This window comes from Phyllostomus discolor, chromosome 12 (assembly GCF_004126475.2).
Source record: "Phyllostomus discolor isolate MPI-MPIP mPhyDis1 chromosome 12, mPhyDis1.pri.v3, whole genome shotgun sequence".
In the NCBI taxonomy this organism is placed as follows: Eukaryota; Metazoa; Chordata; class Mammalia; order Chiroptera; family Phyllostomidae; genus Phyllostomus; species Phyllostomus discolor.
Genome location: NC_040914.2, coordinates 41,887,234 through 41,913,118, shown reverse-complemented (window position 1 = coordinate 41,913,118; position 25,885 = coordinate 41,887,234). Strand labels below are relative to the sequence as shown.

Below are 25,885 nucleotides of genomic sequence, written 5' to 3'. Positions count from 1 at the left end.
TCCGGATTACAGACTCTTAATGGCCTCCTCAGACGGCAGCTCGTCTGGCCTGGCGCCACGTGCCCACGCCGACCTGGAGGCCCGGCTCTGTGATTAGGAGCTGACACAGGGAGGGGACTTGGGGTGGTTCCCGAGCTGCCAGCGCGCTGACTCATTTCCGGGGCTCGGGGTGACAGGACACGGTAGGCGGCCACCGGGGGCTGACGAAAAGCTCTGAGGGGCACACGGCCCTGGGGAGAGGGCTCTGCTAGGCCCAGCAGGCAGGGGCGTGGGCTGGTGCCTCACCCGGGCATGGGAAAATCCACGCAGCAAGGGCCACAGCTGTCTGCGCCAGTGACAGCCTCCCTTCCTAGGATTTCGCAGAGGGGGCGTGGGGGCAGATTCCCTCACAAACCCGGGAAAGTGCTTTCCCCAGCCCAGCCCCACTGGCCTGGAAGGTGCTCTGCGGACCGTGGAAGACGGCTGTGCTTCCAAAGCCCGGCACGTCCCGCACGGCCGCTTCCAGCGAGGATGCGGGGTAGACCACAGTCGGCCGTCCACCCTCCACAGCACGGGACGGACGTGGCGCTGACCACTGAGAAACCACGCTCGGCCACCCTCCAGAACACGCTTGCAAAGTCAACTTGCCATCTCGCTCACGCCTTATGGCAAAGCACAGGCTGATGTACAGCACAAAGCGGGCCGCCTGCCAGGGAGCAGGTGGAGGGAAAGGGACCGTGTGAGATCAGGACAGGGAACCACTGAACTGGCCGGACCGTAGAGCGTGCGAAGCTGACAAAAACTGCTACGCTTGGACACTTTAGACTTTTCCCGCTCCTTGCTCCCTGCTCCCGGATGCAGGACCAATTTTCAGCCAACTACGCATTGGTGAGGCCCACAGAAGTGGGTCTGCTCCAAGGGAGGCCCTGGAGAGCACACTGCGTTTCAGTGAAATTACAAGTAAAGTTAAGGAGGGCTGGTGGGCCTCGAGGGCCCCCGGAGCCCTGTCCGGGCAAGCATGGATGGGAAGGCGACTCAGCAACGGGGGAAGCCTCTTGCCCGTCCCTGTGTGCCGAGCGTGACACCGTGTGATGGAGTCAGTTGTGGCACACACTTCTTTTGCTTTTCTTGTTTGTAGACACAGTAAACCCTGACGAAAAAACTCAGTCACGGTGAACAGGGCGGCAGGATGGTCGTAAGTGTGTGGAAACTGCAATCGATGGCTCTAAGGAGGACACGGCACATGGGTGATGAACCTGCTTCCATCTCAACTAAACCAAGGACTCTCGAGTATCTGGGGTTCTGAGTGTCTTAGGCTCTTCAGCAGTTCCTGCCCAAGGGTGCGGGGTCCCTCAGGAGAAGGGACGACCTGTACGAGGTTACAGGAGGCGGGCGGACGTCCCCACAGACTCGGCCTGGTCACCTTGATCCCATCCCGGAGGCCTCGGAGACGGCGGCACTCCCCTGCCTGGCGTGGGCGGCCTCTGGGTGGGCGAGCTGCCAGAGCGGAGACGGTGCGGACGGGCAGCCCCCGAGAGTCAAACTGAACCTCCACAGCCCCGCCCGCCACACACGGCCACTCGGCAGAACCTCACCGTCTGACGGCAGAAGGCAGCGAGCAACAGAGCAGCTGCCGAGTCGACCCTGGTTGTCTGGGGCTGCCTCGGCTTGGCACCGGAAACCCCACGTGCTGGGGAGGAGCCTGTCGGTCCTGGGAGAGCCGGGCCCTTGGCCAGTCTGGTCACAGAGGACGGCGAGTACCTCGGATTGAGCAACGCAACCTGTTCTTTTTCCCCTGGGCAGTTTGGGTCTGGGCGACCTCATCGGACATGCGAGCTACTGGAAAAGGAAGTCAGATGGAAAGGTGACCTCACTGATGCTGACCGCCGACCTTCGGTCTTGGTAACGACGATTTTTGAGCCTTCCGTCTTTTGAGAGCTCTCTCACAACGGAGTTTCCAGGGACATGCGCTCTGGGGGTCTGGTGCTTCCCCACACCTGCACCGAAGCGCCGCAGACCCACTCACCAGCTTGTAACCACAAGCACCTAGGAAATATTTGCACGGTTCTTGAGGTGGGTAAAATCAGGTCAATGGTATTAAGACTCTTGGCAATTACAAGTTTATCCTATTGAAAAGGACAAAGCTATAGTGTTCAGCCAAGGAGGAAAAAAAAATCTAAATCTGATCTGGAATGTCTCCAGGAACAAGAGGGAATTAAGAGGAATTTAAGCCCAAGATAATGAAATCCTTTTCAGCTTCACCTCACCATAGCTGAGCTGTGCTGACTCCAAAGTTCCCAACTAGGCAGGGCCTAGGGGTGGCGGTCTGACCCGAAGGGAGTGTGTGAAGCTGCGTTTGCACCATGTTGTCCTGAAGACTGAGAAAACGGCAACTGTCCCCACCCAAGCCCTCCGCCTCGCTTCCCCGAGGGCACCACCACTGCAACAGGGGGCAAGGAAGGGAAGCAGGGGGTTGGGGGCCAAGAAGGCAGGGGGGGGGGGGCGGACCACAGGGCATGCACACAGAGGCCCACACTCCTCAGGACTGGATCGAAACGCCACACACGGCGGCGTCAGATCTGCGTGAGGGCCTTCCTACTCCTAATGATCAAACACACCCATGTCCCTTGTACACGAGGGCAGAAGTAGCGTGTCTTACTCATCTGTGACAAACACAGCATCTTCCAGGCCTTCACTGGAGGTAGGTAAGAGCAGAGGGAGTCTTTACTGCCAGGAAGCGAGCACGCACGACAGCGACGGAGAAGGAGTGGGAACCGTTTGAGAGGGAAACCCAAAGTCCGTCTGCTCGCTCTGCCACACCCGAAATCGCCAGGAAGCACAGCTGTGCAGAAACCAGTTTAAAAAGTGCCTTTGGAAAATTTCTGCAATGGACAAGTTTTTAAAAATGGTCTTCTTTAATACCTCCCCACAAAGGGGTTTCAGAGAAGGGAACCCTCCAATGCCCACTAACCAAGGCAAGTGGGGGACTCCGGGCAGGAAACTGGCCTCGCGGACCCACGACGGTGGGCACATTCCAGTCGGCGCCTCGGGTGGGGTCTGCACTCTGGCGAGTGAAGGCAGGAACAGGGAAAGCCGGAGGATGACGCCATCGCGACCCAGGGAAGGGTCCAGGGTTTTTGCCGTTCTCCTCTGGGGAGATGTCCAGCGAGGGCACCGGGGCACAGGCTGTCAACTACTCTCTCTGGCTTGGTGTTGGAATGGGCGTGACCTCATCCCCAGGTCTCAGGTCCTCTCAAACCCACGGCGAACAATGACGCCCAGTTCCTGCTGGAACAGGCGGCAGCTGGCTGCCAAAGAAAGCCATTGCGTGTCTGTCTCTGGGGAAGAAAGGGCCCTCAAACGTGGGGCAGTGGCTTTGATCGCACCGCTTCCCTTCTTCGGGCCCCCCAGGGGTGCCGAGGTGTCTCAGGGAACACCGTCCCTCCCACCTGTCTCTAGGCTGGTGGGTTAGCTAAGCCCCCCACCATGTGCCTCCTAAATGCCTGCATCTTTAGCTACACCACCCCCCACACTGGCGAGCCTGCTAATGAGCCAAGAAGCGGAGGCCTGGCTTCCCCCAGGGAATGCATGAGTGCTAACAGCAGACTCTCAGAGACGCTGCCTGCCTCACCCCTGCTCCCTGCTTCACCCCGCCGCCTCTTTGCTCTGAATGGAAACTTCGGTTGGGCCAAAGGGAAGGGCGGAGGCTGCCAGCTGCTTTTATGAATCTACCTGGCGGCCGTCCTGACTTAATTTAAGACCAACCCACTTTTTTTCAGAGACAGGGTAGTGACATCCCAATAAACAAAACTCCGTCCGAGCTGAAGGCGCCCCGACTCCCTGGAGTGCCCGGCAGCACCGCTTGCGTGGGCTGGGGACAGAGTGCACGTGGCCTTTGCCAAAACGAGGACCTCCCTCACCTCTGTCTGTCTGTGGTAGATGAGACACAGACAGAACGGGGTCACACTTAGGATCTGGAAGCTCTAGGGGTCCTGAGGCCCTTGATGTGGGTGCACACACTCTACTGACCGAGCAGAGGCAGACACAGACCCCCATACAACAGGGCGGGCCGTGCTAGATGGGCAGAGGAACTACACGCCGGGCAAGGACGTGCGTAGGAGGGAGGAAAGGGGCACGTTCTGACTGAGGAGAAGCAGAGGCAAGTTAGGGGAAGTTTCTCAGAACTCATGCTGTTTAAGATCGCTTACAGGATAAGGGGCAGCTGGGTGGAGAGGGAGAGGAGGGGACGTGGGGGTAGCCAGGGGCCGCCGGCCCAGGGGCAGGCACTTCCTGGGCAGAGGGACAGCGCCACAGCCGGGGAGGCCGGCCTGGGGGGTGGGCTGGGGCGGCCCTGCTGTGTGCCTTGGGTACTGGCCTGCCTGAGGAGGCCGGCCGAGGCGGTGGGGGAGGTGACTCGGGACACTCCTATGAAAGCCCTCAGGAACGGTAGTTACCCAGGTGAATACCTATCAAAAGTCCCGAGCTGTACTTAAGATTTGTGTGTTTTACTGTATATAAGTGACAGCTCAAAAAAATGAACACACATTACATTTTTTATTCAGAAAAAAATGGAGACTTGTATTGTCACCTGCTGCCTCATAATTCCGAACTGAGCTTTTAGCCTGCGAGTTTCACCGAAAGCAAACGCTTCTTGAAAACCAAAAAAATAAAACAAAAAAACAAAAAAAACCCACTAGGTAAATACTGATTTGTTGCTAAGTGAACAAGAGACGTATCACCGCCATCTAAGCAGAGTCTTCCTCAAGACATTAAAAAGGTTCATTTCTAATAATACACGGTAGGGGAAATGACCTTAAAACAGATTTAAAAAAGGACTTGGATGCCGAAAGGGAAGAACTCCCTATTCTCCTGACGTCAGGGCTCACCTTTCATCCAGGCTCCCTGTCTCCCGGAGCAGCAGGAGGCAGTGTTCCCACCCCTAGTGACAGGCTGCCCCGGGGACGGGGACAGGGACGAGGCCGGCCAGCAGCCGGCTGTAAATCACTCAGCTGCGCTGGCTGGCCCGGACGGTGGCTGGCGAAGGCTGCAGACAGGCTTCCTCTGGGAAAAAAGTCTTCAAAGTCCCAGAAGAAACACTTTTGCCCTAACAGACAGTTTCCTGACGGCGGGAGGCTGTGACAGAAGTGCGAGCGCGCTGAGGACAGTGGCCTCCCACAGAGGGGTTGCAAGAGGGCAGGGCCACGCCGGACCTGGAAGGCTCCTCGGGGCCAGGCCGCCTCGCGTCTCGGCAGGGGGCCCTCACCGCCCTGGGCCTCGCCTCCCCCACCTGCGCCGCGGGGACAGTCTCTGTCCACCTGCCCGTCCGTGAGACGGGAACCTGGTCTGCAGTCAGGAACTGGGTTCGAGTTCCCTCTCCGCTCCTCTCGGCTTCCCCGTCCTTCAAGTTGGAAGGAAAGAGAATCCAGCCTCGAAGCTGTTGCGAGGATGAAAAGGCGCAATGCCTACGAGGGGACTTAGCAAACGTAAAACACAGCATTACGGACCCCCGGGGGACGTGGAGGCGTCTCGGTGAGGCGCCACCTGGGCGCAGGACACAGGCATCCCTGCAATTAGCTGAAATAAGAAACGAGAGGCCAGTGAACAGGTGGAGGAAAAGGTGCGTCCTTCTGCCCTTTAAGCCGGGGTCACGTCCAAGCCAGAGAGTCCGGGTGCTGGGGTTCAGCTCCTGAAGCCTCGTTCCAGGCACTCTGACTCCAGGCACTCTGACTCCAGGCACTCTGACTCCAGGCACTCTGACGGGGCTGCCGCTGCCCGCCGAAGGGCAGGGCTCGGGAGACTATCGTTTCGGGGAGCTCGCCCCTTCGTACCACCTTCAGACCACAGCTACACAGCTGCGCTGACCTGCACGCTGCATGCCGCATGCCTCTGTCACTTGGGTCTCTCCAGGAGGGAGCAACCGGGTAATGACAGGGGTGGGGGCGTGCCGGGGGCCACGGGGCAGTGAGGTCCGAGGAGACTCTGTGATGCACTCCCTGCCGGCGGAGGGCGGGGCCGCCCCCGCAGAGGCCAGCACCCTAAATTCAGGGGGAAAGCGTGCCAGGGAAAAAGCAAAGGGAAGCCCTTAAACTTACTGTCTGTAGGTTATTTATTTATTTTTAGAAAAACAAAACAAAAAAAACAACCTGCCCTAATCAGCTTTTCCTTTCCCCTTTGAACTAGGGGTACGGAATCAAAGCCACGGGAAGCCATTGCAGGACTTCCTCTAATTGCTCGGGAACCAGTTCAGTGTGGGAACTGGCACTCATCTTGGTGTAAACTTACAGGCTTTTAACACCTTGCTTTCCAAAAGCTCCAAAGCGGAGATGGCTGAGGAGGTGGGTCCCACTGCAGGGTCGCACTCAGCCTGAAGGCAGGAGCAATGTTACTTGACAGTCCAGGTCGGAGAATTATCTACATTCCTTTTTTTTTGTTGTTCAATCTTCACGGTATTTTTCCCATTACCATTTAGTCCCCCTGTGCTTCCCTCCCCCAGAATCTACAGTTTAGTCGTAATTCCAGATTGGTCCTGGGAGGAGGTTAGCGTGGCTGCCACTTACTACCCGTCCATGACTTCCAGCCGCACTGCACACCGTGCATTCCCTCTACAGTAAATGTTGAAAACAAGCGCTGGACAGTTGGAAAAGCACGCAGCTTCTGTGCACCCCCTCCGGGGGGAGACTTTTCCCACAGACACGCCTCTGTGTGAGAACAGCGTGTCCTTGACTGACACCTGGCGTGGAGCCCCGGGACCGAGACTCCCCAGCAGGGACAGTTCCCAGGTTGCCATGGTGACATTATACTGTGCATGGCGCTCCACGAGCATCGGGCAACACGACCCAGTTTCACGGCTCCCCACAGTAACTTCTGGGCCGGAGCATCACCGCTACAACCTGAGGAAACCGCACCCAAACCTACCAACACCCAAAGCCCGCAGCAGCCCCGCGTCCTTGGCCAACAGCGTGAAAAAATGAATCGGCCACGGGAGACGAGCGAGAACCCAAGCTCTGAGGTGTGTCTGTCGTACCTTTGTCTGCTCTTACCACAGTCACTTACTCAGCGCCATGGCCCCCAGCAGAGGAGGGGAGAGATGGTCATACCCGCTGGGTGTCGGAAACCCCGCTGAGCGGGGATCACGACAGCTCCCCCGCGTGGCTCCCATCCGAGAAGGCGCCCCTGGCAGAAGGGAATGAGCTTGAAGGGGCGAGAAGAGAAGCAGCAAGGAGGAGCAAGGAGGAAGGAAGTCGGACCCGGGAGGCTTCATGCCTGAGGCTCGGCCCGAGCCCTGAAGGAAGGCTCCGTTACCCTCTGAGTGACGGTTAACCGCGAGTCTCTTGGACGGTCAGTGTGACATAAAACGCACCTTTTACAAGCACGGTGTCCTCGCTCAGAGGCAGCGCTCACCCAAGATGCCGACCTGGTCTGGGGCGGGGGCTCGCTCACCTGGAGCGAAGGCGTTCTGCTGGAGTGGGCTCTTGGCTCGTGCCACTCGTTTTCCAGTAAGAGAGGGGAGCAAACAGCACCTGACTCATAAGTCTGTGTGTTTTTGCTCATTAATTATTTTGGGTAGGGATGGTTTTCCTGCCCTAGCAACAGAGCTGGAAACGGAGCCTTTGATCAAGGCCTAGAACGTCCAAGTTTTTTGCATCTACCTAAAAACGGCAAGCGTGCTCTGCAAATCCCGTGTCTCGAATGACGGCGCCAGGCAACCAACATCGGACTCTGTCTCCTGCCTCCGGGATTCACACACAGGCTTCTGCGGAGACTGGGGCTCGTTTAACAGCTGGGATGCTGTTTCACACACGGCGGCCTTGACAACACAGCATGATAAGGTTCTCTGAACACCGCAAAGCCAAACGGCTCGGCGGGCGGGCACACGGCGGGCAGGGTCTACTCACTCTTTGGTCAGGAGAGGACAGGACTTGAGCAGAAAGCGGGAGAGCCCCGAGTCCTGGAAGTAGAGGTCAGGCGGGGCGGTGGGGCTCTTCAGGTTCAAACAGCGGACGATCACGTACAGCACGGCGGCCACCGCGGCCAGCTTCACCCCGTCGAACACGGCCGGCAGCTCGGGCGTCTCCAGCATGGCGTTCATCTTGGCCTGGGGAGCGGAGCACAGGGCTGGCTTTAGAGCTCCGCCAGCGGGGGCGGGGCCCACACCCTATGAGACAAAGGCAGCGATAACTCGTCCTACCCAGATGTGTCCCCGGGGCCCACCCAGGTGGACTGCCATCAGGGCTTTACAGCCACCAAGGGACTGGCAACAACCCAAATACAAACAGTCCCGGACACTGATAAGCTGGGTAGGGTGCTGTGGCTTTATTTAAATCTAATGACGGGGAGGGCGGGTGGCAGCTGGGCGAGGCCTGCCGTGTCTCTGCTTCCCACCGTGAAGGAGCTGTGGGCGCGTGGGTGCCCTGAGTGGTGCTCCGCCTGCAGCCGTGTCTGTCAGCGTGCTGTGATGCCGTCTCGCAGCAGCCAGCTGCTGGCGCCCCCAGTAGCAGAGTGAGAGCTCAAGGCTCCCCAGCACGGGGGACGGCCGTGGCCGCCTTCAGCTAAAGGAACGCCCCCCTAGGAGCCCACAGAGGGGCCTTGCGCTTGCTCCGGCGCTGTCTGCGATGGGTGCCCTTCTCACCATCACGGCTCCTGCCAGCCGGCAGGCCCTGTCAGCAAAGGGGCGCACACCGGGCCAGGCCTGTCCCGGCCATCGCCATGCCGGTGTTCCTGCCAGGATCTACCAGCTTCGAACAGGACCCTTTGGAGGGCAGGAGAGAGCATCCAGGCAGCAAGGACGAGCGGGGCTGCGGGTCGCCGTGTGATGCTGGCAGGCAGCCCGGGGCCTCTCTGCGGGCTGAGCCCACACCAGGTGCAGCAGGTGTCCGTGAAGGTCCCTGGGCACAGCCTGGGACACGGACGTGAAGTGGGACGGCCATGGCCCTCAGGTGTGGCTGCACTGCCTGCTGGCGCCACCCCCTCCACTTTCAGAGCAGGATGAGACAAAGCCACTGGGGCCTGACTCAGCCATCTGCTCCTCAGGGCACGGGTGTCAAGTTCATACCCAGCCCAGGTCCCAGGGACCCCTGCTCCTCGCTCCTCGGGGCTCGGGCAGTGTGGAACGGAGCTCGGCCCACTCCCCTCCCGCCCCCACTAGCCCAAAAACAGGGTAAAAGCAGACCACGGAGTAAGGAAATTGGGCACGCATATCAGGCTTTCCCCGCGCTCTCCTAGTGTTTTATCTTCTGAGGTAGCTCCACCTCATACACCAGACACACACGCGTGCACACACACACACCTCCCAACACATAAAACCAAACAACAACACAACAAAAGCAACAAAAAAATCCTTGCTGCTCAGCAGAAAAACAGAACCTCAGCTGTCACCTTAAAAATTAGGGAAACCACAAGCTAACAAAAAAGGAGAAAATGGGAACTCGCACAGCCAAGGTAGCTATGGCAACAGCTTCCCCGGGAATCGCTTCAAGTAGCCTCTGCTAAAAACAGTCAGCCCGAGAACTTGGCGGCCAACAGCGCAGACAGAACAGGCAGGACAAAACACTCTCCCACAGACAGGACTGGGGCGCGACAAAGAACTCTCTGAGACCCGGGGCGGGTCACAGGGGATGCAGAAACCCCTGTCTACCATCAGGGGGGCTTCGGCAAATACGGGACCTAACCACACTGCAGCTGACCTCTGGCCGGGACCCCGGCTCAGTGGGGAAGGCAACCAAAGGCCCGCTGCTCCCTAAGTCACCTTCTGTCATCAGGGCAAGGAAATAATTTTTTAAATTAACTTGATACAATTTTGTATGCAGGTTATACACTCAGCTGCAACCACCTTTGAACTTTTAAGAACTGACAGTTCCCTTAAAACTCAACCTCTGGGGACACGTTCCCCTAAAGACTAGCTATTTACAAATCACTAAAACAAGGATTCTTAACTTGGGATCCGTGGGTCCCCTAAAGCAGGGGGCCCCAACCCCTGGGCTGTGGACCAATACCGGGCTACAGAGGAGGTGAGCTTGAATGCAACGCACTTGAATCATCCCGAAACCACCCCTCCCACCCCGGTCTACGGAGAAATTGTCTTCTACCAAACCAGTCCCTGGTGCCAGATAGGTCGGGGGCCGCTGCCCTAAAGGATCCTACAGCCCAGGAACCCCGTGGGGGTTCGTGCAACGCACACTTTTCTGACAGGGGGGGTCGGCAGAGCTAACCGGTCCTCCGCGGGGTCAGCGGCCCAGAGCACCCACAGCACCACATTCAAAGACGCTCCACGGGTTCAACCTGTGGTGCCGGCCAGCCCCTCGTGGGAGCCCCGCCACCTGGGCCAGTCCAGCCAACCAGAAGCACACGTCCACGACGACACCGCTCGCACCACGGAACTTTCAACGTGAGCCCTAGCAGGAGCTCCACACTCTGGTGGCGCGGCCCTGGTGATGCGGAGCCCGGACGGTGCTCTTTCTGGCCCCTGCGCTGGGGAGAGAACGCAGGAAAGCAGCGGGCGGCTCCGCCATGTCCCTGTTGGTCTAGGGCAGACTTATCCGGTAAAAATAAAGTAATAAAGCGGGTCCTTCCCTCCCCGCGGCCACTCACTACTCATTAACATGAGGGAGGCAGGAGAAGTAAAAATACGGGTCTGGACAGTACCGACCTGTGTCCTTTGTTCCTGTCCACGGGAAATATCAACTGTCCTGGAAGTGCTGTGCAGCTGGGCCGGTCAGCTCAGATCTCTCCTTCAGGTTTACCTAGAAGCTGAAAAGATGGGTGACAAGAAGGAAGCAATTTAATGGAAGTACAAGCAGGTTTATGTTCTCTGCATTTCAGGTCTGCAGGGAAAAAGATGACTTCTGTAGTTAACCTGCGTGCCACGCTCCCGGCCGTCTGCGCAAACCTGCGGGGGACCCTTTGTCAGCCCACAGATGAGCGGGCCCCCCCTGGCTCCCAGGACAGGCCGTCTGCGGCCTCAGAACTCCGGCCAAAGCACATGCACCCTGATCCCACCCTCTATCGTGGAACGGGATCTTCAGGAACGCGCGACAGGTATGTCTGCGTTACCAGCGACAGGGCCTAATGAGGCTTTAGGTCAAGACAGCAGTTGGGTGACTCATTCTTTCTCTCCCCAACACACAGCAATGACGGGAAAATGAAAGGGCACGGACACGCTCAAAGCGCGGCGCTGGGAACAGAACGGGGCCGCGAGGACCCGTGGGGAGTCACACAGCCTGCGGGGCTGCGTCCCGGCCAGGGCAGGCAGCTGGCTGCGGAGAGGTGCCAGGAACCACAAGTGCTCCTGCGAGGCGGGGGGCCATCGCCGAGCCCGCTGTGCTGAAGGTCCACGGCTCCCAAACCAGCGGAGGCAGCAAACAAGAGAATGTTAACTTTCTGTGTGCCAGGTTCTGCTCCCCATCCTTTAGGTACACTCACGCATTGAACCCTTGCACACGCCATGAGGTAGCTGCCATCATTATCTGCATTTCACAGGCGAGGAAACTGAGGCAGAGAAAGCTTGCATAAGGTGGCAAGGTCACACAGAAGCCAGGATTCACGTCTGGCCCCAGAGACCCTTGTCTTAGCCAACATGCTATGCCATCCGAAAGTGGGAAGAGCAGAGAGAGAGGCAGAGGAGCAAGCAAGAAAGAAAACGGGTGGTGGGGCAGGAAAGCCAGAGGAGACGCCCGGGGCTGGCCCTAAGTCACAGAGCCGCGCTGTGGTCAGGCCAGGGTTCCAGCCCCGCAGGCTCTGGTCCCGCCACCCAACTCGATTCTTTACACAGACAATGAAAGCCAGCTGCAGGGGAGGCCCAACCTTTGCCGTAGGCTTGCTCAACTTGAACTTTTCATTATTTCTTTGTATTCTGAACAAATTAGTCCCAGGGGACCAGGCTTTTGTTGAGGTGGAGGCCAAAGGGCAAAGTCTCCAGCCACATCAGCAGCCACTGGGCCTCCCTGGGGCTCCACTGTCGGCTGGCAAACAAAGATGGATCCTAATGCAGGAGCCCACGGATGGCATTGCAGTTGGCTGGTATTTAAAAATTTAAATCTATTAGCTGCCAAGTTATAAATGCCAGGAGATTTCAGATAAAAATCTGGAGCCCTGGTTTCTCTCTAAAAAAAAAAGAAAAAAAAAGCCAGAACGAATGTCGCTGAATGGCAGGCATGCCCTGCAGACAGAGCACGCTCTCTCCAGGAGGCCGCAGGCCCTGCCACTCTCTGCAACGGTCCTCACCACTGACCCCGGCCTCCTCAACCTCCTAGGCATCTGGATGCTTCCTGCAGGCATCGGAACGTGCCACTGTGGGAGAATCTGCCTCAGGTCCCTTCCAACCCTGGATAAGTCAGCACTGACCGAATACTCAAGACACACGCTCTCTGTGTACGTGACTAGATGATCAAGTCACAGAACAGGATTGTGGAAAGGCAGGGTGACAAATGATGTGGCACGTTTTACTCACTGGTATTTACACTGCTTGTTTACAACTTAACACACTCCACGAACGGCCTGCGACCGCTACAACAAACACGGCAGGGATACACAATACACGCATTGGGGGAAAGATTCGGAAATGTGGCAGAGTCTGCCGAGTGCTTCCCCAAGCGAAGTCTCTCCTCCTTCCTTGTAATGAAAAGCTGGAACATGTGCCTTGTTGGAAAAAAAAAATGAAAAAATAAAAAACCTTCCTCTGCAGATCAGTGGGTCCTGAGTCCATGGGACTAAACTCTGGCCGTTCCTCGAGGGGCTGGTCTACTTTCTGGGGAGACTCCTTGAAGGCAGGGCGTTAGCTCCCCTGCCCTCTCCCTGCCCTCTCCCTGGGATGCAGACAGCACGGCTGCCCCTCCACAGTCACCCTGGGCCATGCAGTGACTCTGAGGTCACTCCCACAGCCACAGGAAAAGGACAGCAGAGCAGGAAGACAGAAGCCTGGGGTCCCTGATGATGTCCTGGAGCCACCGTATCGGACCTAGACCGCCTACCTCAGGGTTTCTTTTACGTGAGAGAAGAAACCCTGGCAGGTTTAAGCCACTGCTATTTCTAGACTCCTTTGGTCTGCAGTTTCTAATGACACAGAAGGAAACACTATATACCTGAATCTCTGTGGATGCTACAATTGCTGCGTGATTAGATTATAGGCAATTTTTCTTTTCTAAAACTCCTAACGACTACAAATACTTTTGTTATTAGAAAGAAGCTTTAAAATAGCAACTAGCAAATCTGAAAAGTTAAGAACCTCTGGACAAGGAGAAGACCTGTCAGCATACACAGTTACCTACATCACTAAGGCTGGAATGGACTGGAGGCTGCGAATGCCAGGGGAAGGGGGAACCCAGTTAGACCCACGGTCCCCCAAAGCGGAAGGAGAGCTAACATGCACGGCGGAGCGCGCTGAGATGCAGTAAGGCGTCCGGGAAATGTCGGGCTCTTAACGCTCCGGAGCCCCCGGCTCGGCGGGCTCCCCTGGAAGCTGGAACGTGCCCAAAGACACACGCCATGCCCCCAGGAAGGAGGGTGATGAACGTAGAGAGTGCGGTAACTGCCTGATGTTATCTGTTGACTGAGGCGTGCACTGGTCTCACCACTAACCTTCTGCAGAAAAGAGACCCTGTCCTGGGAGGGGTTCTTCACAGCCCCCCGGCCGCCCGCCCGACAGTGGCCGCCTTGCTGGTGACGGGAGTTTGCCCTATTAGAGCTCTTACGAATTTGCATACGGCTGCATGTCGGTTCTTCTTCGGAACTGATCCCGACTTCAGTTTGGGGGCTTTCCCCCAACACAGGCATTGTGTGCTTACCCCAGAGGCACGGCAGGCACTCAGGGAAGGCAGGGTTTCTCAGCTATGGGGTTGCCAAGGAACTCTGGGGGACTTGATGTAAGGGGCCCTTGAGCGATGTGACAGGCAGCGCCCTCCCACAGCTCTCTTTAACAGCAAATGCGGTAGAGAGTTCATGTGCTCAAGCCTTGAGAATGGCAAGGGTTTAAAACCGAGTTCAGTTCAGAGAAGGCAGCCCTATGAGAAGTCTGTAATGGTTACGGTCCGAATATCCAGCCTTGGCCCAGAGCTTGAACCTGCGGTCCCGGCAAGCAGGGCATTCTACCCCACGTCACTAGGGCCACCCCCCTCCCCTTGACCTTCGGTGGGCTTAAGGAACTGATGACCTACTGTGTGCCTACCACTGTATGGGACCGCAATTAAGTAGAATTCTCATTTTAACTAGGAGAAGTTTCTGTTAAGGCTATATATGTGTGAAACTTAGGGACACAAATAATTGGTCCAGGAAGTAATTAATGACAGGACTTGCGGAGCAGCAAGACCTGAAACTGGGCCTTAGGGTTTAGAAGTGCGTGTGAGAGAATGAACGTGTGTGTGTGAGATATACATATGTGTGTGTGCATGTGTGTTAAGCCAATAATTACCTGGCAATTTTAGAACAGAACTCTTGAAGTTAACTTTATCTCGCTGCATTTTATTTTATGTTGTGCTTTCCTTCCAAGTTCAGCCTGCCACTACCTACTAATACTCTGAATTTGCTCCCAACATAACCAACTCAGCTTCCGTTGCACTGTTCTGTTTGCCCCTCTCCCTTCCAGGCAGGTGAAATCCAGTGAAAACGAACATCAGGCAGCCGAGACGGGGAGGTCACCCAGGACGGGCGAGGGGCAGAAGCGTCTCCCCAACCCCCACCCCCTGCACCTGCCTCAGGCCGCAGCCCCACACCTCCCCTGCTGCCCTCCGTCATTTTACGAGCGGGGTTTAGGTGCTGTAATCACAGGTGAAACTCAGTCTGCAGTCTCTGCATGAACAAAGAAACCCGAGGTGCTGCCCGATGCCCAGCAGAGAAGGAGACTTCCGTGTCGCCCTCGGCCTCCGAGACGTGCTGGACCGGCACATCCCCCAGCGCGAGGCCTGGGCTTCTCCCTTCAGGCCAAGGGCGTCGCTTCAAGATGGAGGCACGGACACAGGGAGAGACAGGCCCTGCGGTGGGACAGGCTCTCGTCTAGGCGTCCTCAGACCCGGGTCTCAGGGCCAGCTCTGCCCCTTCCTAGCTGGTGACCTTGCACGAGTCACTTAACCTGTCTGGGCCCTGAAGACCTCATCTGTAAAACGAGAAGGTTAGATTAGGAGTAGATAATACCGAAGGCCTCTTTCAGCTCAAAATGTCTGAGATTCTAGGGGTAGAATTGCAGAACTTGGCTGAAGCGCACAGGGGAGACTCCCGGCTCTGTAACAGAGGACAGCGGTCTCCCGGCCTACTTCGGGGACCAGGGAACGGCGCCGTTCACAAGAGCTACAGCCCTCGGGGCCCTTGTCTTCCCTCGGATAAGGTGGGCCGTGATATGTCCTCAGCTGGGCCACTGATGCCAATGAGCCCATCACGTTCATTCCACCTGCACGGGCGAGTGATGGCTGCAGCCTTGGAACAGTCACGTCCCCTGACAACCCAGAACGTACTGCGAAGAGAGAAGAATCCGAGAAGAGACCTCAAACAGATAACTCACCACCTCATGCAGTGGGGTGAATACACTCCCCCTAAAATTCATGTGCACGTGGAACCTGTGAACGTGACCTTATGTGGAAAGAGTGTCACTGAAGATGTACTCAAGGTTAGGTGGGGTCACGCTGATTCCAGTGGCTCTATAACCCCATGACTGGTGTCCTTAAGGGGACAGGGAAATTGGGTGCCCACAGAGACGCGCGAGGGGGAGGAGGAAGATGAGCGTGGTGATCGCAGGGATGCGTGCCTAAGCCAAGGACCATCAGAAGTCAGGAGACAGACCTGGAGCAGCCTTCCTCCCCAGCCCCCAGGAAGGAACCACCCGAGACGCCCGATCTCAGACCTCCGGACTCCGCTGGGAGAGGACGCTGGGAGAGGACACGCCCTCGTTACCGCTCTGACTCAGCAGTTTCACAGTCCCGTCCTTGAGGGGATGAAAAAGCCTTTTGCCACATCTTTTCGCAAGGTCCCTTGTTACTCAAGCTCCAACCAGCAGAGACCACAGTCAGCTAAGGACACACAAGGCTCCCGGGCTACTTGTTAACACCCGTATTCCGTGCACAGGTGTTTATCGGCCTGGTCGCTCTGCCTCCGCGGTTCAGCGGTCAGAACCACCCCTCCCTCCCTGGCTCTCAGTCAGTGAGAGAGCCCCCAGATCGAGGCCCCTTCGGGAAGGGGGTCTCTCTCCCTTGCACCCCAAAGGAGAAAACAAGCTTCCATACTTATGTGGGTCACATGGCAAGTAGCTCTCAAGAAAACACAAACCAAAACAAACTGCTAGAGAATTTCTGTCTTTCGCCCCGACTGGTGTGGCTCAGTGGATTGGATGTTGCCCTGCAAACTGAAAGGTCGCCAAATTCCTTCCCTGGTCACGGCACAGGCCTGGGTTGCTGGCCAGGCCTCTGGGTCGGGGGAGTGTGAGAGGCAACCACTGGATGTTTCCCTCACGCTTTGATGTTCTTCTCCCTCTCTTCCCCTCTCTCTATAATTAATTAATTAATTCTTTAAAAAATAACTTCTCTCTTCTAATCCGAAGCTGGTTGGAAATATGGGCTTTGTCTGGGTTCAAGCCCTGGAGTGAGAGAGCCCCGTGTCAAACCCTGGCCCTCAGCCACGACGTTGGTCCTTGGGCCAGCTGTTGAACTCATGTGAACACGTTAGTTCACGGAGTATTTTTTTAAAAATCCGTGGAATACTTAGTGCCCCATCATATTAGTTGTACCCTCACCACTACGGGACCCGCCTCCCCTTTGCCTGAGTAAACCAATAAACAGGAGTTACCACAAAAGACGCTCTTTCCTAACAGACACAGAGGGCTCACAGAGTGGAATAACTAGCGGAGTAACCACCCAGCTCCTCCAAGAAGTCTGGGATTACTCCCAGGACACTTTTGGTGGTTGTAACGTGGAACCATGGCAGACTTAGTAAATCACGGCATAATAGGCATCTGTCATCAAGTTCCATGAACGGTTTCAAGGTAGGTCCTGTGTGCTACAAAGGGTCCTGGCAGTTCAGTCCAGACCCTCCTCCCGACACCGCCCCCCCCCCCCCCCCCCCCCCCGCCAAGGGCCCCTCCTTCCCCACAGAAAAGCCGCCCGTCACCTGCGCCTCCTGCCTGCAGGTAAACCCACTCCTGCCCAGGCCACATCCGAAGCAGGGACGCTAGCTCCCTTTCCGGCAGCTCTTCCTGTCCCGGGGACACGTTCCCCAGGCGGGCGTGTGTCCTGGGAAGGGAGGAACGGCCACCAAGGGAGGCCGCTTCATCGGAAATGAGGGAAATGCTCCGCCGTAGCTGGGAAAGTGGCCGCGGCATGGATACTGCAGCGGTTTATAAGTGAGGAGGGCAGGCCCCTCCCAAAGTGTGTCAAGACCACTGGGGGCGGGGCACAGTGTTTGCAAAACCGCACTCCCCGTGGGTGCGAGGGCATCGGGTTCATTCTAAGCTCTGCCAGGGCCGTGGACAGAGCATGATACGGGGCATCCGTAAAATAATTAGAGCACAGTGCAAACCCATGTGTACCTAAGTACGAAATCCTGAAGCCCCACCTGCAAACGCTAGAGGAATGCAAACTAAGGAGGCAGAAAGAAGCAGGAGGTGCCCCAGAGAGCCACAGGGAGACACAGAACAGGAGAGAAGGTGAGGAGGAGGGGTGGGTGCAGACATTAGGCGGGCCCACAGGCCGAGCCTAGGCCCGGGAACGCTGGTCAGTTAGCACACTGGCAGACAGGACACGAGGGACGGGGCTGGGAGCAGTGGGAGTGAGTCACCGTGGCACGGAGCTCCAGGGCTTCACTTACAAGGTCAGCCGCCGGGGAGATGCAGCCACACGTGCTGGGCCGGCACCTGCGGGGCTGACGCTGCTGACCTGGGGCAGGGGGTGCGGGCAGGGGTGGCCTGACCCACGGGACGCTGGATAAGCATGTGAACAGCACTGCAAGGCCCCGGTGGCACCCACACAGTTCTGTGCTGTCCCAACAACCTGCTGAGCTGGGCAGGGACCTCCATTCGGGGCCCATCCCCCCAGGCCCTGAAATCACACCACCTCCCACCTCCGCATTTTCCAAAGGCCCTTTCATACCCAGAGAACCTGAAACTCTCGGGTCCACACAAAAGTGATGATTCGTGTCCCTTTCATCTCTGTTGGGGATTCTGGTCTCTACCCATCTAATTCAGCCCTCACGTGTACATTCTACACAAGTTTAAATCTATGGTCCTCAGCACCCAGTGGGCACCCCGAAACTATTTACTGATTGAGTCTGTGGGAGAGGCCTAATGCATCACCACTCTGATCCCCTGAGCAGAGCCTTCTGACAAGATCACTGCATTAGGCTGAGCTGCTGAGAGGGACGGGCCTTTTGAGTAACTGCCACGCCACTGTGGAGGGCGAGAGGAAGCTCAGCGTGAGCCGGGCTGTCCGCAGCTTTTGGCCGTTCTGAAGAATGTCTCAACGTTCAGACAAACAATTATCCAACTAAATGAAAGCTTTCCATTTTCTATCACGTGCAGAAGCTATTGCCCAGTGCCGTATGTCTTTTTCCTTTTCTTTGTCTGTTCAAAGCACCTCTTACTAGGTTCAAAGAATTATAAATCTGCTTCAGAAACTGCTCACAAATAAAGAGGATTCAAAGCAAAAACAGGCTGTTTGAGGCAGCAGCAGGAGGGAAAGGTCCCCAAAGAGAAGGGAGACAGGACTCACCAACTGACTTCCGGCGCTCAGACAAATGCCGGAAGGCCATCGGCAGGCAGACGCGTGCTTTCTGCCAGCCCCTCCCAGACACCCAACACAGCCGGACCGTCTACGGTGTATCTCCCGCCTGACATGAACTTACACGATCCAGAAACTACAAATTTGATTACAACTGACCCTAGGTTAACCTAGGCTCAGGTGCACATGCTCCTACTAAATAGGAACCCTTTTGACATCCAGGGGAAATGGAGAAATTCCTTCTCAAATACCTGCGCTATCTGAAACCGGTTCCTGGAAATTGGTCAGAACAACCAGCGTTACACAGGTCTCTGCTCCACAGCGATGCTTCCCGGGGGTGTGTGCTGAGGCCGGGGTCTCGAGGCCACTCGCCACAGCGGGGACAGACTCGCAGGCTTGGAGGAAGGAGAGATCCGGCCCGGATCGCAACTCCACCGATTACTGGTTGTGCCACTTTGGGCAGACTTAACCTCTTTGCACCTCAGTTTCTTTACCTGTTAAGTGGGGATAATAAGAGTGTCCTGCTCTTTTAGTGAAAATTAAAAACACAGACACAATGCTGACCAGGCAGTAGAGTGCTCACCAGAGAGGGCAAAGGAGGGGCCTGCTGCACCCAACGAGGCCGGAGGACGCTGGTCGGGAGCCAGAGGTCCGGTCCGCCAGGCCCGCTCAGTCCCGCTCCGGGACCTGCCTGTGAGCGGTCACTGCCCATCCAACCTGACCTGTGCCGGGGGTGAGTGGATGGTGCACGTACGCATTCTCCTCCCCATTCCAGACCACTGGCTTCTCTACCGGGCGCCCAGAAAAAATACTAAGTTTGTGAACCATAGGTGAGGGGGTCCGTCCCTGTGCTCTGGCTGATGCTAACAGGTTACTGTGTTTTTCAAAATGACAGGGCAGAACTGGGTGATAGTAAAAATTTCTACTTCCGTAACTACCCTCTACAGTTTATAAGATGCATGTGACCTCAGCTACTCCTCAGACACATCACGAAATGCACTGGTGCAGACAGAGCGGAGCGACCCCGGAATTTACTGTTTACCAAGTACGTCCACAGACATTACCTCATTCGCTCCTCACCACAGTCCTGCGAGTTACCATCAGTGCGCGTAAGGACGGTGAGGCCCAGGATCCCTCCCCGTGCCGGGCCCTGGGTCGGCACCTCCCCACCTTAAGCCCCTTCAAAGAGCTGACTCAACACCGTGTGTCAGCGTCATTAACTCGGCCTTTTTACCCATCTAAATATGCTCTGTTCAGAAGGCTGCTCTTCATTCTGAGACACTGACCTTCCCTCATTTTGGGTGTTAAATTATCTTTTCTGAAACGATGGCAATAATAGGAGATCGGGCACTGTTTTGCTTATTTGAAAGAAATGACCGTTTGGCAACCCTCTGCTGGACTTCCTGATTTGTTATTCACTGCTCTCACTGTTGTGACTACGCAAACAGCACTCAACAGGGTGTGGCAGAGTGACTGAGCAAAGGTGGGGCCGTTTTTCCTTGCTTCCGTCTCTTTTATGCCCCTGAGAGGCTGGGCAAAGTGTCACTGATAACACTCCCCCGCCCCAGGTCACAGGACGCGGTATCTGTGGTACCACCGACTGACAGCACGCCACCCAGTGCTGGGCACGGCCCAGCAGGGCACGGCTCCTGATTAGACTGGCTGACTAACACCTTCAAGATTCCATCTGATTCCCAAGGCGACTCAATTAGACTCAGGTAAACAAAGGTGGATTAAGGCACATTAAAGGAAACAGAGAAACAAAAAGCAAGAGCTGGGCGCCACAGAAGCCGTAAGAAAAGGTTGACATCAGTGTGGTCACACGAGCCCTAAACGTCGTCACAGGGAATTCAAATATGAAGAACTCGAAACTCACTCCTTACAGAGTCATCCTCAGCGAAAGCTGAGCAAGGCCAAGGCCGTGTCAGGTTCAGACCTTGGGAATGGTCGAGCGGTTTGGAGAACTTGGGAAACACCCCCAGAGAAAGCTGCAGAAACTCTACTCCCAAAGGCTGGTCTGGAAAACACCGTCCACAGAGGCACAGGCGTGACCACTGGTCGCCCTGCAGTGGGAGAAAAGACGGGGTGGGGCACCCAACGAAGCAACCCGCCCAGGGTGAGGGGAAGGCTCCCGAGGGCGAGGGCACACAGAGCCCGCCTGGGTGCAGGACACGGGGAGAGGCAGAGAGAGATGCCGACGTGTGTCTCGGGAAGGTTGGAGCCTTCGCTGGAGACCAGAGAAAACACAGCAGGCTTCCCCTGGCCACTCCAGCACAGGGGGCCGGGGAGGGGCCTGCGGCGCAGGGCCCATCCACCTCCAGCCTTTCCTACTCTCCCTCCAGGCGGGGACCTTTAGGAGAAGCCCTCCCCCTCCCCGGCCTCTTCCCAAGCTCAGAGCTGCAGGGTATAGAAGAGAAAAGTATTTGCCCCCAAAGGTCCATAAAATGCTGGAAGATCTTCAAGCAAAGCTGCTGCCCAAATAGCATCCTTAGAAACAACAAAAAAGGGCATTTAAAATAAACAGCCTTTATCAAAAATGATGGGGAAGCGCTTTCCACACTGCCAAGAAATACTACGTGAAAAAAGCGGGGTTCCCAATAGTAGGCTGCCATGGGTATAAAAGGGAAGGGGAATCCATACCGAACTTGCTGACAGAGGTATAAACGCCCTGGCTGTGCACGGAACACCCCGGAGGAAGAGAAAAACAGTAACACTGTTGCCTCTAAGGAACAACAACAAAAAAACTGGGTGGCGGGACCCCGTGGACAGAGACATAGTTACTATCTAACCTTCTGTGCTTTCATGTAAAACGTGTTACCTATTTAAAATTTATTTTGGAATTAAAAACATTAAAAATGTTTAATACGTAAAATGCAAACAAAATAGCCTTTATGCAGCAAACCAAACACACTTGTTAATCTGGACAGCTGTGTCGCTGGCACACACCAGATGCTCAGTTTGCTGAAGTTAATGGACCTCCGCCTAACGAAAACAAAGGGAAAACAGAACCAGGCAAATCCAAGGGCCTCAAGGTTTCACTTCTGTGACGAGCTCTTTACCTGTGCGCTACCGGACTGCAAGGGACCAGAGGACGGGTCCTTGCACAGCGAGGCCCGCACCCGCCCGGGTCCAGGGCAACAACAGGTCTGGCCTCCCGACCACGCCGGCCATTTTACAAACGGAAAACGTTTAATACAAAGACACGACGCCCTGGAACCAAGACAACAAAAACAAATGTGTGGAGACGAAAATGATCCCACACTGTGCTAGACGTCGGACTAGTGGAAGCAGCAGGTCACGGCAGAGTTCTGCCACATGGAACCCCATTATACTGGAAGTCTGTCTCTGCTAAGGCTTTTCAAAGAGCCAGGCATCAGGCAAAAAACAAGACAGACTCTGAGCCTGTCTTCCATGGAACCAAAGAAATGTTACATGTTCTGGACAAGGGCAGTGGGGAGCCCTCTCTCCTTGTGGGCACCGCCAGAGATTACCAGGAAGAAGGTGTGAGTAGGGAATTAAAGAATAACAGTAAATGAGAAGCCCTTTCACCAGGACATTATGAGAAAAGAGAGCAAGAGAGAGAGAGAAAGGGACCCATTATTAACACACCAACAACGGAAACAAGGCAATTATTCTAAGACGGCCAAGCTCCAGAATGTCCTAAACAAAAAACCAAAACTCAGAACCCACTCTTACGTAGGTGCCAGTCAATGAACTGTGATACTCTTTGGTTTATTCTAGAAAACATGAAAAAAATAAAGAAGGAAAAAAACAAAGGTGACCGGGTTCTGGCAAGAAATAAAGGTGACGGGCACCTCTAACTGAAAGGGAACTGGCGGGCAAACAGGAGGCGGTTGTCGAAGCTGCGGAGGGGATAAAGGAAACGAAGGTGAAAGAAAGTAACAAGGAAAGAGAGAGCACTTCCCCACCTAAAACGAGAGGAAAAGACCGCTGCTCCATGGCACACGCCATCTGGTTTATTTCAAGCTGAAGAAATGAACAGAAAAAAAAAAAACCGCTGAAAATCCAGTGAACAAGCTGGATCGCCAGCGAGAATCAGTCACACACTCGTGTTTCTGCCCGGCGAGGCCGGCGCTGCTGGGCTCCCCCTGCTCGGATGACTAAGTAACCGGCTTAAATGCGTTTGACACATGATCCCTGAACTTCCGAAAAGCACTTAATACAGTGGCTCATGAAATCTTAATCTAAAAATGTTCATGCATTTATAATCAAGCTGCATCACCCCGACAACCGGGAAGGAGGGCCGAGCAGAGGGAAGAGAGGTTTGAAAGACTGCGTGGAAATTGGTATCACCCGGGACTGCCACTCTGTGGGGTTCCCCCACGCCCCTTTTTAAAGAGAATAAACAGATCTGGAGTCTAAAAGGAGTGCAGTTACAAGGAGAATGCTAACAGAGAAAAATGAGCGCCCTGTTTCAATAAAAGGAAGAAAAATAAACACAAGGCAACGTGACTTGGAAAACCCCACTGACATCCGTGCTACAGTAAAATCTGAATATGTGTAATGAACTGTAGGAAAGCAGGCAGGGGAAAAAGAAGCTCCTGGTAGAAAATACAGGGTGGTAGATGTAACGAAAAACTGTATGAAAGGACAATGGAACATTACATCGAGAAAATCTACAGTGGTTATTATTGTGTGTCAGACGTGGTTCAAATGCTTCGGATATGGCAACTCACACACTCCTCAAAACAGCCTCATAGGGGCCATTATTACTCCTGTTTCGGAGGTGAGCAAACAGAGGCACGGAGAGGGTAAGTCACTTGCCCAAGGTTACGGCTAGAAAGAAGCAGAGCAAGGGTTCGAATCCAGAACCATGCACCAAAACTATGGCACCACAATCGATGCTCCTGACCTCTCTGGACTCCCCCAGAATTTAAACACCAAGCCTGAAATCGCTAGGCTGGGAGTGAAACACAAGTCGCTACCTAGATGGATGCAGGATCAACATATCAGCCTTCCCTCACGGCTCTGTGGCCACCACTCAGCCCTGAGACCTCCCCTGGCCCTAGTTTCCTCTAAAATGCCTCAAGTCCCTGCTGCACATGGACTGACCTGCTTCCTGACTGGTTATTCAAAGGTTAATTCATCCTAAAACAGGCAGCAGTGGTATGAAGGTTCCCTGCCTCTTGACCTTCAAAAGATCATTACGTCCTGTCTTTTCAGGCACGTGACAGAGGGTAGTGAAGCGGTACTGTACGGTTTCTCTTTTGGACGCAATGTGGTTGTAGCAAAATGGCCCTCAGAAAGCTCTGGGCACGGAGCACATTCACTCTGCCAAACCTGCGGTCTCCCCAGCCCCCTCTCATGAGCCTGTTCTTGGAACCGGAGTCAAATCGCGTTAATGGAATGTAGATGAAACTGGCAAGCTGAGTGAGAGAAAGTGGAAGATTAAGACAGGCAGTCCACAGCTCAAATTAAGGAGATCCACGATGTCTAAATAAACCTTATCTTCTTGGGATAGCCCATTCTCTTTTCTAATACCCACTCTTGAGAGTGGAGACCACACAATCTATTGTGGGTGAATGCAACACCCACTCCCAAACTGAGGTACCCCCATAAGTACCCTCAAACTAGACATTAAAGGTCGCCCAGAATGCATCTGGGAGTGAAGAAAGGCCTTACAGGTGGGTTATGCAGTCCTCCCTCAGGAGTCCTTTCTAAGCATCCCTGAAAGGTGGCTGTAATCTGGCCTCTGCCTGGACACCTCCAAGGTCGAGGCACTGGACAGCTCTCCCTGTGGGGAACAGGAAGCGCCTAGAGCAGTGCCCGAGCAGAGAGAGCTCAGTAAATGCGCCTCCAAGTGGGTCAAAAGCTGCCTTCCTACAACTTGAGCTCATCGGTCCTGGGTGCACCCCCGGAGCCCAGAAACGCAGAGGACCCTTGGATATCCGGGCCATTATCAGGCCCTGTGGCCCACTCCTTGTCCAGGTGCGTATCCCAGACCTCCATTACCAAGCCTGGGCGTGCAGACACCCCCCCACTCAGAGGTCCCAAGAGTGAGCACGGATGGAGTGATGGCAGACCGGCCACAGTCGGATATGTTCCCAACCTCAGTACCTGGGGCAGGAAGGGACAAAGGACTTTCAGGAACTCATATTCCAAACGCTATGGTCCCGGCTGCTTCCCTCCCTCCCACTTTGCAAATTGGACCTTGGGACCCGCACGCCCGCCGCCCCCACCCCCCAAAGCGCCAGATGACAGGCCCCGAGGATCCCCGGCGAGCGCGATGGGCCGAGCCACGAAGAGGACTAAGGGGCTCAGGGATTTGGCCCCACAGATCCGGATCGGAGGCGCGATCCCAGCTTAGTGGAGCTCGCTTGGCTATGGCTTTACCTGTGCGTTGTTGACTACAGAGGCCCAGCTCACCCCCCGTTGGGGTCCTACAGCTCCGCGGCTGCCGGCGGCGCTCATGGAAATGCAGCCGGAACCCCTGGCCAGTGCAGCTCCCGCGGCTACCGGCCCCGCCCAAGCAACTGCTGCCACGCCCCTGACAACCGCTTCTGCCACGCCCCTAACCACGGCAACTACTTGTCCATTGGGCAGCCCAGCCGCTGCTCTTCAAGCCCCGAACTCTCAACACACCCGGAGGATAACCCATTGGTCGGAGGTGCTGCTCCTCAGCGTAAGGTGGAGCCTTAGCAAAGACAATTGGTTACTTTTGACGTCTTTGGCCTGTGGGCCAAGACCTTATTGGATAAAGCCCGCCCGGGGGCGGGCAAAGGGAAGAGGACCAAGAGATGGGTTGTGTTTGATGTTGCTGGGGGCGGATGCTGAGACGGAGGCGATTGGGATCTCTAGCTGGTTTGGGAGGGCAGTGTAAGATCTGGGGTCGTTTGGGCTGGGAGGAGGAGGCCAGCTGAAGCTCACCTGCGGGATCTGATGGCTCCAAGCCGAACAACGGGCTCATCTGTAGCCCAGGACACCAGGGGCGGAATTAGGTGTCTGGCGGGGGGAGAGAAGAGGGAGGAAAGTGAGTGACCAAACGACAAGGATAGGAAAGGTTGTGGAGACAGCGGCCTCTGGCCCCTTCCTGCCGGGAAGCTAGGAAAGAGTAATGGGGACGTGCTGGGCAATGTGGACCTCAGTTCATTGTCCCCCTGTCCTTTCAGTCCTGAAGACGACCCTCGCTCGGTTGGAGGCAGCCCGAAAGAATGTAGCCTTTGTTGTCAGACCTCGAATTGAGCCCGCTGTTGGCACAC

At 55.7% G+C, this 25,885-nt stretch overlaps 1 protein-coding gene across 2 annotated transcripts in view; it reads right to left on the bottom strand.

Moving 5' to 3' along the window:
- Nucleotides 1–25,154, bottom strand: part of ABHD2 (abhydrolase domain containing 2, acylglycerol lipase) — a 60,536-nt gene extending 35,382 nt beyond the window's left edge. The window contains exons 1-3 of one of the 2 annotated variants that reach the window (XM_028502424.2): nt 25,020–25,154; nt 10,625–10,725; nt 7,875–8,074 (exon numbers count right to left, since the gene is read on the bottom strand). In XM_028502424.2, the coding sequence (XP_028358225.1) occupies nt 7,875–8,068 (194 nt within the window). In that variant the 5' untranslated portion in view covers nt 8,069–8,074; nt 10,625–10,725; nt 25,020–25,154. The remainder of the gene's footprint in view (nt 1–7,874; nt 8,075–10,624; nt 10,726–25,019) is intronic. The other variant, XM_036013160.1, reaches the window with a different exon arrangement.
- Nucleotides 25,155–25,885: the final 731 nt, after the last annotated feature.